Source organism: Mus caroli, chromosome 5, assembly GCF_900094665.2.
Source record: "Mus caroli chromosome 5, CAROLI_EIJ_v1.1, whole genome shotgun sequence".
NCBI lineage: Eukaryota > Metazoa > Chordata > Mammalia > Rodentia > Muridae > Mus > Mus caroli.
Window position 1 is genome coordinate 140,003,206 of NC_034574.1, and position 12,707 is coordinate 140,015,912.

The following is a 12,707-nucleotide window of genomic DNA, read 5'->3' on the forward strand; positions in this document are numbered from 1 at the left end:
AATCCCTTGGTGTTGTATGGTCTCTGCCAAGACCTGGCAACACAGCTAAAGGCAAAGCTTTGTTCCAAAGGCCTTCTCTGAAGTGATAGCAGAGTCGCTGGGCATGCACTTGGGCCTGCTGGGGTTTCACCTTTCTACCATGGACACTTCTAAGGCCTCTGGGGTCTGCTGGGCCATACAGACTAAGCAGATGAACTACATATGCCATAGCCTATGCAAACCAGAGAACTGAGATTTTAACCCAGTGTGAGGGTCGTCTTGTGCCTCCCTGCCCCAAGCCTAACCTAACAGGTACTGACTGTCCCTCCTTGTGTTGAGGGCTGAAAAATGCAACAGTTTGCCTTTCATCTAGGAGGGATTATCCCAACACAGCCTCTACTGCCAGATCCTGCCCAACGTCAGCATTCTAAGGTTCTTTGTAGGATTTATCTGTTACCCTTTGGGGACACATGTTCAGCATATAACCCTCCATAGGGACACAGACATTCAGCATATAGCCCACCATGCATTCTTTCTGACTGATCAGCATGTTGCCCATTGATGTCTTTCTTACTGGACCCAGCCCTCTGAGGCTAGGTTTTGCTCCTGTGTGTCCGTAGTCAGAGGAAGAATATAAACTACAGCACCTGCTGGAGATATTTGGACTCAACACCATCTTGCGCACCTACCATATGTGTCCCCTCTGAGTCTTCAGGATGCCAGCTTTCTTGACTGGGGCCCAGACCAGCATGCTGCACCTGTCTTGGCTGGTGGTGGGCCTTGTCCCACAGTTTCCTACTGTGTCTGTGCACAGGTCCTGAGAGGATCACTCTATTCTCACCAGCAAGGTTTTGTGGGTCTCCTCCTTGCCCATTTCCTGCTCATTTATAGCTTTCTGTCCCATGCTGACTTCATATGGAGGATTAGAACAGCTTAGCCATCACTGCACGGTTGTTTTGTGAATGGTTCCCCCCCCTCTAAATTTTTCAGATGTCTGGATTGTTCCTTGCCACATCCCTCCACCAGGACATTTTCCAGATCACCCAGTGGAATCTTCAGTAACTGAATCATGTCATATGACAGGGACTTCACGTCACCTGTCAGCTACAGTGTCATTTCCTTACCTGCAGAGTGGGATTCGGGCAAGTCCTCAATCCTCACCTGCCCACCACATGCTCTCTTTGACCATCCTTGGGGTCTCTCGTGTTTTAGTCCAAGAAACAGAGGTCAAGTTTCTATGACGGGAGGTGAGTTTGGAGGAGAGGAAGCCAGAACCACCAGCAAAGCACAGGCTAGCCTTGCAGGGATGAAGGGTACACTGAGGGTCAGCATCCTTGCTGATTCGCCATTCTTATGGCATCACAGTACAGCAGAGATGCCAGCGAGACCTCAGCTTTTCCCTGCCTCTGCCAGTTACTCTGGTGTTGTGTTGTAGTTTGTCACTGCAAACTTTGTCCATCTATCTCCTGCAGTGAGAATGGTCTGTCTCTACCATTAAAGAGTGCAGTCACTCCAAGCTGGACATTGTGGTCCTGGGATTCCTAGATCAGGATCCTGGCCTGATTTCTACAGGGTCTGATGTAACCAGAGGCTTTACTACCTGCGCCCCAGTTCCTGAAATAAGGACTCCAAGATGTAGTTAATTATGAATAAATGCTTAGGCCACAATGTGGTTGGTTACCTCTCCTCAGTATCAAAAGTCTGTCTCCATCACCATTGGGGCAAGTCTTCTCCTGCTTGAATCTATCCCAGAATCCTTTCTCCCTGCTGGAACTCCTGCCTCCTACCTCCTGCCCCAGCTAATAGGCCAACAGCTTTTTTATTGACAGGCGATGCTTCCACACAGATCACAGGAGACTATCCCTACAGTCTGAGATCTAGTTCACGGTTCTGGGAACTAGACTGTCTCTTGCTAAGTTGAGACCATTTCTCATAAAAGTGGGACAAACTAATCCTACCTCTAACACAGATTCCTTGGAAGCCCGTAGACATTTTGCTGGCAACCTTTGCTTCACACTTAGCAGGTAGACAGATGTGAAAGCATGGCTTGATACATCCTGGATTTGCTTTGTTTTCCATGAAGAAACGCTAAGCGCTTCCACGGGCAACAGTTGGATTAATGGATTATGTTGTCTCTGTCATTGTAAAGCATTCTCAGGGGTAAGGGACTACCCAACGTTTGTTTCCCTTTCTCGTTCTTGTGCTTCAGTTAATTCAAAACTGAACAAGTAGTGTCAGATAAAATAAAGGCGACCTGGGAAAAGTGCACACAGACTTCAGACGGGCCCAGAAAGTCACAGAAACCACTGCTTACAGCAGAACTGAAGCCATTCTGCTAACACTGCGGGTAGGGAAGTCAGCCTATCTGTGTTGTCATGGAGAGAGGTGCAATGGTAAAAATGAAGGTAAGAAACCAGGCAAGGCTGACATTCTAGAGCAGCAGCAGCAGCAGCAGGCAGAGGAGGCAAATGGTGACACGTGTGCAGGTTGCTGGATAACTGGCAGAATCAGGTTGTATTGAGGCCATTCGTGCCTCAGAGTGAGCAGAATTCATAGACTTGGCTCTCCTCAGAGCAAAGATAGCTCCAGCCTCCTGTAATAGTCTCAGACATTCCCGCAGGTTGCAGGGATGAAGCTTAAGGGGGAAGAAGAGGCATGAAGTGGCAGTGAGTTAGAACAGTGTGGTGAGGTGTGGGGACCACCGGGGATGAGACAGTTAGTGTTGCAAAGATGGTTTCCAACAGGACAGGGTCGGCCATAACATATGGGAAGCACCCGGTCCATTAGGAGGTGGGGGTGAAGGGCACCCTGAACAGGACCTTCGTCATAGTTTCTGTGGAAAGTCACTGACATACGGAAGGCTCAGAATTGCCTACTTTGAATAATTCTGTGGTCTCTGGAGGCATGGGGGCTGTTCCTTAGCTGTCTTGACTGATGGCCCAGGATGGATTAAGGGAGGTGGTCAGGGTCCAAGGCAGGGACCCAGCAGATGAGGTAGTGGGTGCGAGGTTCTGGTTTGGCAGGGCTACACATAAGAGCTCATGCCTGGCTCAGTTGTTTATTGATTCTAGTGATTGGCAGCTCTCCGAGGGCGGGCCCTCCACAGCCAGGGCAAGGCCAACATTTTACTAGGGCCATAAGGCACTAAGCTTTTCTCATTTGTGCCCTAAAAACATCTTGTTAGTCATAAGGTCAGCCTTTATGGCAATCTCCCAAGCACGCTGTGGCCTCCCCATCAGTTAGGCCAGCAGCCCGCTAGCAGTGAGACAGAGTTGCTTTGCACACAGAACTGACTGCCTTTGATAGGGTGGGATGGGAAGGCACAGCACAGCCGGGGGCAGGTGTGCAGGCGGGAACATTGTGTTTTGTGGGAATCAGCCTGAGCCAGCTGCCTGTCTGGCTGGGACGCCAGGCTTGTGCATTTTACACCCTGTCCCACCCGGGGGTGGGGTGGTGGTGGGGGTGGGTGGCGAATAGCTCGGGAGAAGATGGAACTCAGTTCTTTAACTCATTTTAGATAAGCTGTAGAGTTGAGGCACCAATAATATGTGTGTGATGAGAGTTCTCTGTATTTGAACAGTTGCAGGTCCAAATAGATGAGGGTGATGCCTTTCTGTCTGGAAGGTTCTGTACTGACCACATTTCTGGGCAAAAGTTAAAGGTTTGACATTGAATTCTGATGTGGAAGAGAGTTTTATGTACAATTCTTAGCTGTCACCCTGTGTGGGGGATAAGGTACTTAGAAGGCAGTGCATGCTTAGCTAGTCTCACAAGCAGCCTTGGGAGCAGCGGTTCTGACTCCTGTCCAGTGTCTGCTGCATTATCTCTGCTGATGAGTGTTACTGTAGGGTGAACTGGCTGTCATTTTAGTAGGGAGACACTCCCCTCTCCAGGGTCAGTGTTTATAGATTCCCCCCACCCCCATACATTCCCAGGGAGGAGTGTTCCAGCCTCTGGAAGGGAGTTTCTAGAGCAATAGTGTTCCAGTCAGTGAAGATGACTGCCCTGAGGCTCCTCTGCATTTCTCAGCCTTGTCCTTGCTGTGGCCAGCGTCATGCTGAGTGGGGTGGAGGAAGGAATCCCAGCACAGGAAGAAGGGGTTTTTAAAGGCCATTCTCCCATTTCCCTCCTTCCTGGTGCCTCTGATTCTCGAGCATATGTTTTGGAGTTCAGGTGAATTTACTTCATGTTTGTAGTCTAGGCACGGCCTTTTCTGGCCAGTGTGGCGGTGTTGCATCTGTAGTCGCGTGACCACTTCCGTCTCTTGCTCTTAGTTCTGTATCTGTCAGCTTTTCTTCAGATTTGTCTTGGGGTTCAGTGGTTCCATCCCATGGTTGGTCAGCCTGTTGCATTGGGCCTCTGGGTCATGCAGACAAAGATGGGAAGAGCTGCTCACGCCATTACTAAGAACCAAAATGGGGAAGCCACCAAAGTCTGCCAGCCTCCTTTGATGGTACTCCTGCAGTGATCCGAGTCCCGGACCCCAACTCTAGAAGTTTCTACTCTCCCCTCAAGACATTGCTCAGAGACCAGGACTGTTATTCTCGGGTCTCTGAAGGTCATCGGAAACCCAAAAGTTGGTGTGTATATCTCTGTGTGTGTTCATGTGTGTAGTTCTTTTCAAAGCAGCATTCTTTATAATTGACTCAAAGTGAAAATGGCTCAAAGGCATTCAGCAGCAGAATGGGTAAATCAGTTGTGGCACAGGCATGTCTGGTGTACAAGAAGAAGTATTCTATAGCAAAGAAGTAAGTAGTATGTAGTCTATTTTTATGAACATACACAAATATTTCTGGATGCTCCATAGAAATATTAAAATACATAAAAATGAATGCTATGGCATCCTTTTAATTTTAAAAAAGATGTTCTTAATTAAAATAGAATTTCCCCTTTCCTTCCTCCATCCCTTCCCAGCTAGCCTCCCTAAAACTACTCCCATTCCCCCAGCTCTCAAGGTGATAGCCTCCTTTTATTTGATTGTGTATATATATATATATATATATATATATATATATATATATATATGTACATACATATATATGTATATATATATATAGGGGTTTGCATGTATATGCAAATACATATACATATGCACACATACTGAGTCCCTTTTCATTGGTAGTATGTATATGATTTAGAGGCTGACTTCTCTGCATTAGACAACCAGTAAGGGGGCTTATCCCTGGGAGAGGCTATTTCTTGTCCCAGAAGTAAAAAGTTGCCTGTAGTCTTTGTCTAGACTGGGGCCTGCAAAACTGCCCACCCTCTCTGTGATGCCATGGCCGTTGGTATTGCTGTTGCTCCAGCTTTGTTTATGCAGCCATTTCCAGAGCCTGTTTCACAGTAGACTTCCTGGTGTGCTACCTCTTACAGTCTTTCTGGCCTTTCTTCCTCAATGTTCCCTGAACCATGGATTCAGGCCTTCTGTGTATCCATTAGAGGTGAGCTGCCCACAGTCTGTTGATCTCTATACTCTGTCCAGTTGTGGTGTTCTGCGATGGTCTCTGTTTGTAGTAAGGGGAAGCTTCTTTGGTGAGGGGTGGAAGCTGCGCTGATTGGTGATATAAAGACGAGATTTGGAGTGAAGGGAGGAATTACACTGGTCTAGCCTGGGTGGTTGTAGGTTCTTTTCTAAGTTTCTAGCACCAGTTTCGATTTCCTTCCTGTTTGTTATAAAGAATGAAAGCCAACATACACCAACTTTGATAAATAATACAAACCTTATATTGAAATAAAACCCACAAGGCTTGGTATGACTCCAGTTATACCAAACTCAGTCAAAAACTAAACCATATGATTAGAGGCTTCATGCATAGGTGGTAAAGTCTATAGAACTTACAGGTGACACCTGCCAGACCCTTGGTCACAGGGAGTGAGAAAGGAGCTGTCACCAGAAAGAGACATTTTGAGACATTCTTGGATGCTTGCAGTCCCTTCCTCTCCATCAGTGATAATTACTTAAGCACTGTGAAGCATCTTTATACATTTGTGAGATGTATAATGCATTTGTGTATATTTTGCTATAGCTAATAACTATGAGGCACTCATTTTTTTTTTTTTGAGACAGGGTCTCACTGTGTAGTCTTGGCTGACCCAGAACTCACTGTGTAGACCAGGCTGTCCTCGAACTCATATTCACCTGCTTCTGCCTCCCGAGCCCTGGGATTAAAGGCGCGTGCAAACCATCATGCCCTGCTTTAATTTAGGTTTTTTTCTGGACCTTTTCTTTTTCTGTCTGCTGTCGTTTCAGTGGAGAGAGAGGGCAGGATTCACCCGTTCAGTCTCTCACATGTATCTAGAACTTGAGCGTATTCTTCTCTTACAGGGGAATTCTACATATGTCTGAAATCTGTGTAGGTTTAAGGTAATTGAAGATGTATCACCTTCTAGCCAACCCTTTCACACAGGAATGAAAGGCTAATTGAAATTCCTGACCAAGTGTCTGTTTCCAAGAAAATTAAAACTCTAGATTTGTTTAAATGAGACCATGACTATATATATATATATGTGTGTGTGTGTGTGTATGTGTGTGTGTAAATAAAGAACATGTATATCTTTTTAATTTTTAGATTGTCAGCCATGCCTTTAGTGAAGAGAAACATTGAACCCCGGCACTTGTGCCGCGGCGCCCTGCCGGAAGGAGTCACCAGTGAGCTGGAATGCGTGACCAACAGCACGCTCGCCGCAATCATCCGCCAGCTGAGCAGTCTGAGTAAGTCCCCTCGGCATCCCCTGGCTACCGCTGGTATCTTACAGACTTCACGGTACCCAGTGGATTTTGACTTGTGAGTGGCAACTGTGAAGAAGGAAAGCATCTTCCTTCACAGCCCACGGCCAGTGACTGTGTCAGCCCTGGGCTGCTGGTACCTGACTGCGTTTACAGTTGTCACCGTGAAAATACGAGCCTGCACATTGCTAGAGAGGACCAGATGTGTAGACTTTACAACGTGTCCATTTTTAATGCCTTTTAAGATTAAGTTGATTGTGGATTTAATTTTTTCTTAGCAAAACTGTCTCATTAAATTTGACAGGACCAAGGGTCTTTTCTTTTTTTAACTAGTTAGGTTGAAAAGTAGTTAGCGTCTACAGTGTACCTAGTATACAGTTGATGTTCAACAAATATTGGCCTAATTTCAAATAGGAAATAACAACAGGTAGCTGATTATTGCATACATATTATATATGTTATACATATATGTAGTTGACTAACAGCAGCTACAGCCATAAGGAAGAAAAGACTCCATTATTTTGTCAATAAAGATTAATATTAAATACCCAAGGGATGTTCTTTTTAGGATTTAGAGAAGCACGAAAAGCCTTTTTTTGAAATTGTATTTTTTCCCACTTTGACTTTTCCATCCTGACCCTGTTTTCTCACTTTGCCTCCATTCCTTTTAGTGGTGACAGAGTTTCTCACTTAACATTGTACGAACTGGTAATAGCTGGAAAGTCTCTGTGAAATTCTATATCCAGGTAGTCTACAACACTGAAGGTAGATGTATATATGAGTGAGAGTGTGTGTGCCTGCAAGTGTGTGTGTATGAGTGTGTGTTCATGAGTGAGTATGTGAGTGAGTAGATGAGAGAGAGAGCATGTATAAGTGTGTGTATATGTGTTAGTGTGTGTGTAAGTATGTGTTTATGAGTGAGTGAGTATGGATGTGTGTGTGAGTGTGTGTGAGTGAGTGAGTGAGAGAGAGACTCAAGAGCTTTTATGTATTTATTTTTGAAAAGAACCACTGCAAATACCTATTTCTTTAAAAGGATTATATTTGATACTGATATCTTTTAAGGAGATTTATAAATTTTGGCTAAGGAAACTGTCACCTGGAAATGAATCACCATGTATTTTGGAATGGATTTCTCTTGAAAGCTAAACTAATTACAGTTGATTTTGGGTTAGTTGTTGTTCAGAGAATATATAAATGTATATAATTACAGAAAAAAAATCTTTTCAAGTTATTGATAGATGTACGTTTCTCTTTGCTTTTATGGTTTTTTGCAAGTTCTCTTTCTTGCTAGTAGCTAAAATATTTGTTGACACAAACTATGAGTAATGCAAACTGAGTTAAACTTAAAAATTTAATAACCAGGCTACTTGTTGAACTGTGGTACTCAGCAGACTGCTATATTAATCAGGTTTATTCCGCCTCTCAGGACATAGTCCCGTGTGACTGGCTTCCTGCCTGTTTTGCTGCAGAAGCTCCAGCGATAGCCATGCTCCTGTGAGCCCCTCCAGGTGTAGCCGTGCCCGTGTGCTTGAAACCTGTATGCATGGTAGTTACACAGAAGGGAACATTCATAAAGGACCTGACCTTGACAGAAAGATATTTGCTGGGCCCGGGAATTCACGGGTCATGGGATTTCTTTAAATGTGGAAGAGAACAGTGGAAAAATTTGTGTGGGAGTGTATTCTAGTGGAATGGCTCAGTGGCTACTATTGCTTTTGAAGGTGGAGAGCAGGCAGGCCTTAGAACCTAAAGACGGAGGAGCGGATTCTCCCTAGAGCTCCCAAAGGAGCATAGCCTTGCTAATATCGTGACTTTAATGCAGCACAGACCAAGTTCATTCTAGATGTCATAGTCCAGGTGTAAGATGAGAACTGGAGTTCACAGCCACCGTTGGGGTTATCACACACACACATACAATAGAAAGCCCATCTGTCAGTCTGGGGTGGATATTGTTGTATTGCATATGATCATACAGAAACTTGATGTCTCTGAGCACTGCTGATCCTCTGTGGCCTCAGGCTGGACCAGAGGTGGGATTCCCTCCATGGCTTACAAAACTACTTTTCTTTCAGACTGTCAAACAAGATTCCATTCATGGAATGGAATGTGGACCGGAGATGGCAGCCCCCCAATGCAGACCTGTGTGGTTTTGCATTTAAAAGATAATGTAGGCCAGTCAGTTCATTTTAGGAAGTTGACCGAATGCACAGAATGAATTATGGGATCTGGGTATAAGGAGCCGTGCTGACTGCATTGGAAACCCAAGTTGTAGAAGAGGCAGATCTGAGAAGAAAGCAGCAGTCAGTGGAGTCTCTTCATAGTTCCAAATCCCCAAACAGCACTGCCATCAGGGAACCAAGTGACCAAACACTTGAGCCTGTGGGGGACATTCCTCGCTCCAGCCACCACACTTGCAATGCATTTCAACACGGTCCTCCACCCTGAATGTACCCGCCATTACACTTCAGTCTTTGTGAGTCTTTCCATGCAGCGGCGTTTACTTGTGACTGAGTTCTAACTGTGTTTGTGATGGGGGTGGGAGTTTCCCGTTCACCTCAAGTACTCACAGTGGCTTTCTGACCGTGAGGTGCAAGGCTGTAGGCCAAGTTGAATGGGGCAGCCTGATTTCAGTGATGGCTTCCCGTCGGGGGTGGGGAAGGGAAGAGGCAGGGAGGGGGCTGATTTCAGCCTTGCTGTGTCCATCCTCAAACTGTGCTGGCCCTCTGTCTTTCTACCCAAGGAGTGGCCTGCTGAGAAAAAGTGGGTTATCTAGGACCAGAATCAGAGTTTACAGGTGTGGTTTGGGTGGGGAGGAGGTCAGCATGTAGAGTTCTTGCCTTCATCACGATGGGATCAGTCCCCGTCCCAGCACCCCAGGGCGGACAGTGGAGAGCACTGGAATCTCAGCAGAGGCAGGAGGATGAGGCGTGCAGTCATCTGTGTGCACACAGTGTGTGCATTCCAGGCCAGCCTGACGACATGAGGATTCATGGATTTTTCTTTCCCCGTTCATAATCATCAGATGGTGTTATTGCTTGTTTTGTTTTGGTGTTGCGGCCCTGGCCCAAGTCCTTATGTTTGGCCAAGTATCATACCATTTATGATAAACCCAAAGCAGAATCTTTTTAACCACGTTCTTAGGGTCCCTAATCTTTACTTTCTGTCCAAACCCCATCCTTCCACCCACCCTCAAACCCATTCCCTCTGCCTCCCACCCACCATCAAACCCATTCCCTCTGCCTCCCACCCACCCTCAAACCCATTCCCTCTGCCTCCCACCCACCATCAAATATACCCATTCCCTCTGCCCCCCACCACCCTCAGTCAGAGACTCACCTTCAGGTGTGGGTCCAGATGGGTGCTGTGCAGCCGTGAAGAGATGCTGCCTGGCTGACAGGCAGCTGTGGTCAGGAGAACGCTTTCAGTGGGAGCATCAGGATTTGCCTTGACCCACAGTTGTTATCCCTCTCTTGAGCACAGCAGCTTGCCTGGAAACCCACCTGTTTTCTTGTGGTTCTAGAGTAGACAGAGGGACTGGAAATCCCCGAGGAACTAGCAATTGAGACTGGCACTCACTTCATCTGATTCTCCTGTTAATTGGAAGCTCAGGATGATGAGCACTGAAGCACTCTTTACAGCCTGAAGACATTCTGGTCCTGTGTGTGGACGGATCAGCATGCGAGCTCTGCTTATGGAACAGCACGTGCAGCTTTGTGTTCTGCCTGCCTTTGGAGTGTTTGGCACACTCCTTTTACAGCCTAATTGAACACAGGTTTTGAGGCAAGGGAGTTTTGCAGCATTGTATTTCAGTGGGGTTTTTAGGAATCCTTTTCAACAAGACCATATTGGCTGCTGCTGCTAAGGTTAGTGACAATTATAGCCACAAAAGAGGAAACTTGTAACTTGGAGAGTGTTCGTGAGAAAGACAAAGGCCCGCAAGCCTTCAGCGATCATCCGGGAACATTTACAAAGTGTGTACCACGCAGTTGAATAGGAACTTCTGGTGAGGGAGATCAGAGTAGTGGGCAAGGGAGAAAAGCCCCGCTGGTGCAGCTGTGCCCAACACTGCAAAACTTGGTGTCCAGCTGAGGCGCACTGAGGGGTTTCCTTCAGATAATGACAGTCACTCTGCACACCAATTAACAGGAATCTAGAATACTTCTCCCTTCTCCTTGGTTAATAATCCCAAGCTCTTGCACCTCTCAGCCGGCTGCTCAATTAAAACTGCAGTATCTTGCAATCAAATCCTTGCTGGTATTAGAGTGAAATAATAGTTTTTATAAGCTATAACTTTGTAAGGGTTGGAAACTTCTAAGAAAGATGCTTTTTAAAGAATAAAAAGATGAGCCACCAAATAGAAGGAACATGTTTTGTGCACATTTTTGCACATTTGATAAAAGACAAAATTTTTTTTAATCAGTATTAAGCAAGGAGGAACTAATTTTGAAAAGAACAAACACTGGGCTGAGAAATGGCTTAGCCAGAAGAGCATTGGCTGCTCTTGCAGAGGACGTGGGTTCAGTTCCCAGAACCACATGGCAGCCCCCGTCATCTGTCATTTCCAGAGGAATCCAATGCCCTCTTCTGGCCTCTTTAGGTACTGCAGACATGTGGTACACATAGATTCCTGCAAGCAAAACACTCCTATACATAAATAAAAATAAATCTCTTTTAAAAGGTGAATAAATCCCAGTACACCTTGACCATTAAGAGTGAGATAACAAAGAAGTGTATAAAAAGATACTTAGCACTAATAGAGTATGATTTGAATATAATTTTCCTTTTAAAGGAAGAGGAGCATCAGGAATCTGCCAATGATGCCAGGAGTCCTTTTAACACTCGGTGACTGTTATCTTCTTCTGTTCTTGTGATAACAAATGTTCCCCCTTATTCCCTTTAGAATGCTCTCTCTCTCTCCTCTCTCTCCCCTCATTCTCTCCTTCACTCACACACTTTATACTCATATTAATTATATGTAAAATGTATAGCACGAAGCTACACAAAGTATGCAATATACATCACTTAATCAATTCAATAAAATTACTGAGGACACTGCTTTGTATACATGTTTATAAGAATGGCGTGCCAGTATACAAATAGCTGTTAAGGCCGTCCTCACTATATGATAAACAGCTCCGTGGATTCATTTAAGGGACTTAATAGCGGAGGGTTAGTATATCCATCCAACTTATTTAACCATTTTTTTTCACTGTTGGAACGCATGAGACTCCTTTCTGGGGGACGCTAGTGCATAACATATCTTTGGGCGCTCTGGAAAAAAACCATTCTGCCATCTTAATGACCATCAACGTACTCATAATGAGAGATAGTCTCTGCAGATGGCTTAGAACTCTGAGTTCATTCATGTGAAATCTCTCTCCTTTCTCTAATTATTCCAGTCCTCTTAAAAGAGATTACCAAGATACATAAACCAATGAGGCAAAAACACACATTTAAGGTTAAAGACACAGACTTAAGGAAAATCATGGGTAGAAAATGTATTCTGCAATTGCAATGCATAAGAAAGCTCATTTGGTTAATATCAGATGGGAGACAAGGAAAGTGAAGAGTGTCTTATACAGATAAGAGATCTAAGAACATAGCCCAGTCTTAAACTTGACCATGTAGGGAAACAACACAGGGTACATGTATAAACAAGAACTTTCCGATCAGGACTCAAGCAGGGCCAGGAATCTTAGCGAAAACTAACAAACAGGATCATATCATGTAATTAAAGCACTCCTCCACAGCAAAGGATGTTGCGGCCTGCCCGCAGTCCACAACACGAACGGTTCAACTGAGAATGGCAGTTCGAGCTGAAAAGAGAGGAATCTAGATGGGGCGGAAGAATGAATGGAGCTAAGACAACATTCTGATCAAAGCTCAATTTTACTATTTTCAGACACTCAGTTATAAAGGAAAGGGGAGGGAACCCAATTTCCCGCCAAGTAACTCAGGGTCCAGTAGCAGGACGAACACGTGTGTGCCTCCAGGCAGC

At 45.2% G+C, this 12,707-nt stretch overlaps 1 protein-coding gene across 2 annotated transcripts in view; it reads left to right on the forward strand.

Annotated features, from left to right (window-relative positions):
• Wasf3 (WASP family member 3) overlaps positions 1-12,707 on the forward strand; it is an 86,581-nt gene that overhangs the window by 44,578 nt on the left and 29,296 nt on the right. For both annotated transcript variants that reach the window (XM_021162982.2, XM_021162983.2), the window contains exon 3: positions 6,549-6,691. In XM_021162982.2, coding sequence (XP_021018641.1) covers positions 6,559-6,691 — 133 coding nt within the window. In that variant the 5' untranslated portion in view covers positions 6,549-6,558. The remainder of the gene's footprint in view (positions 1-6,548; positions 6,692-12,707) is intronic.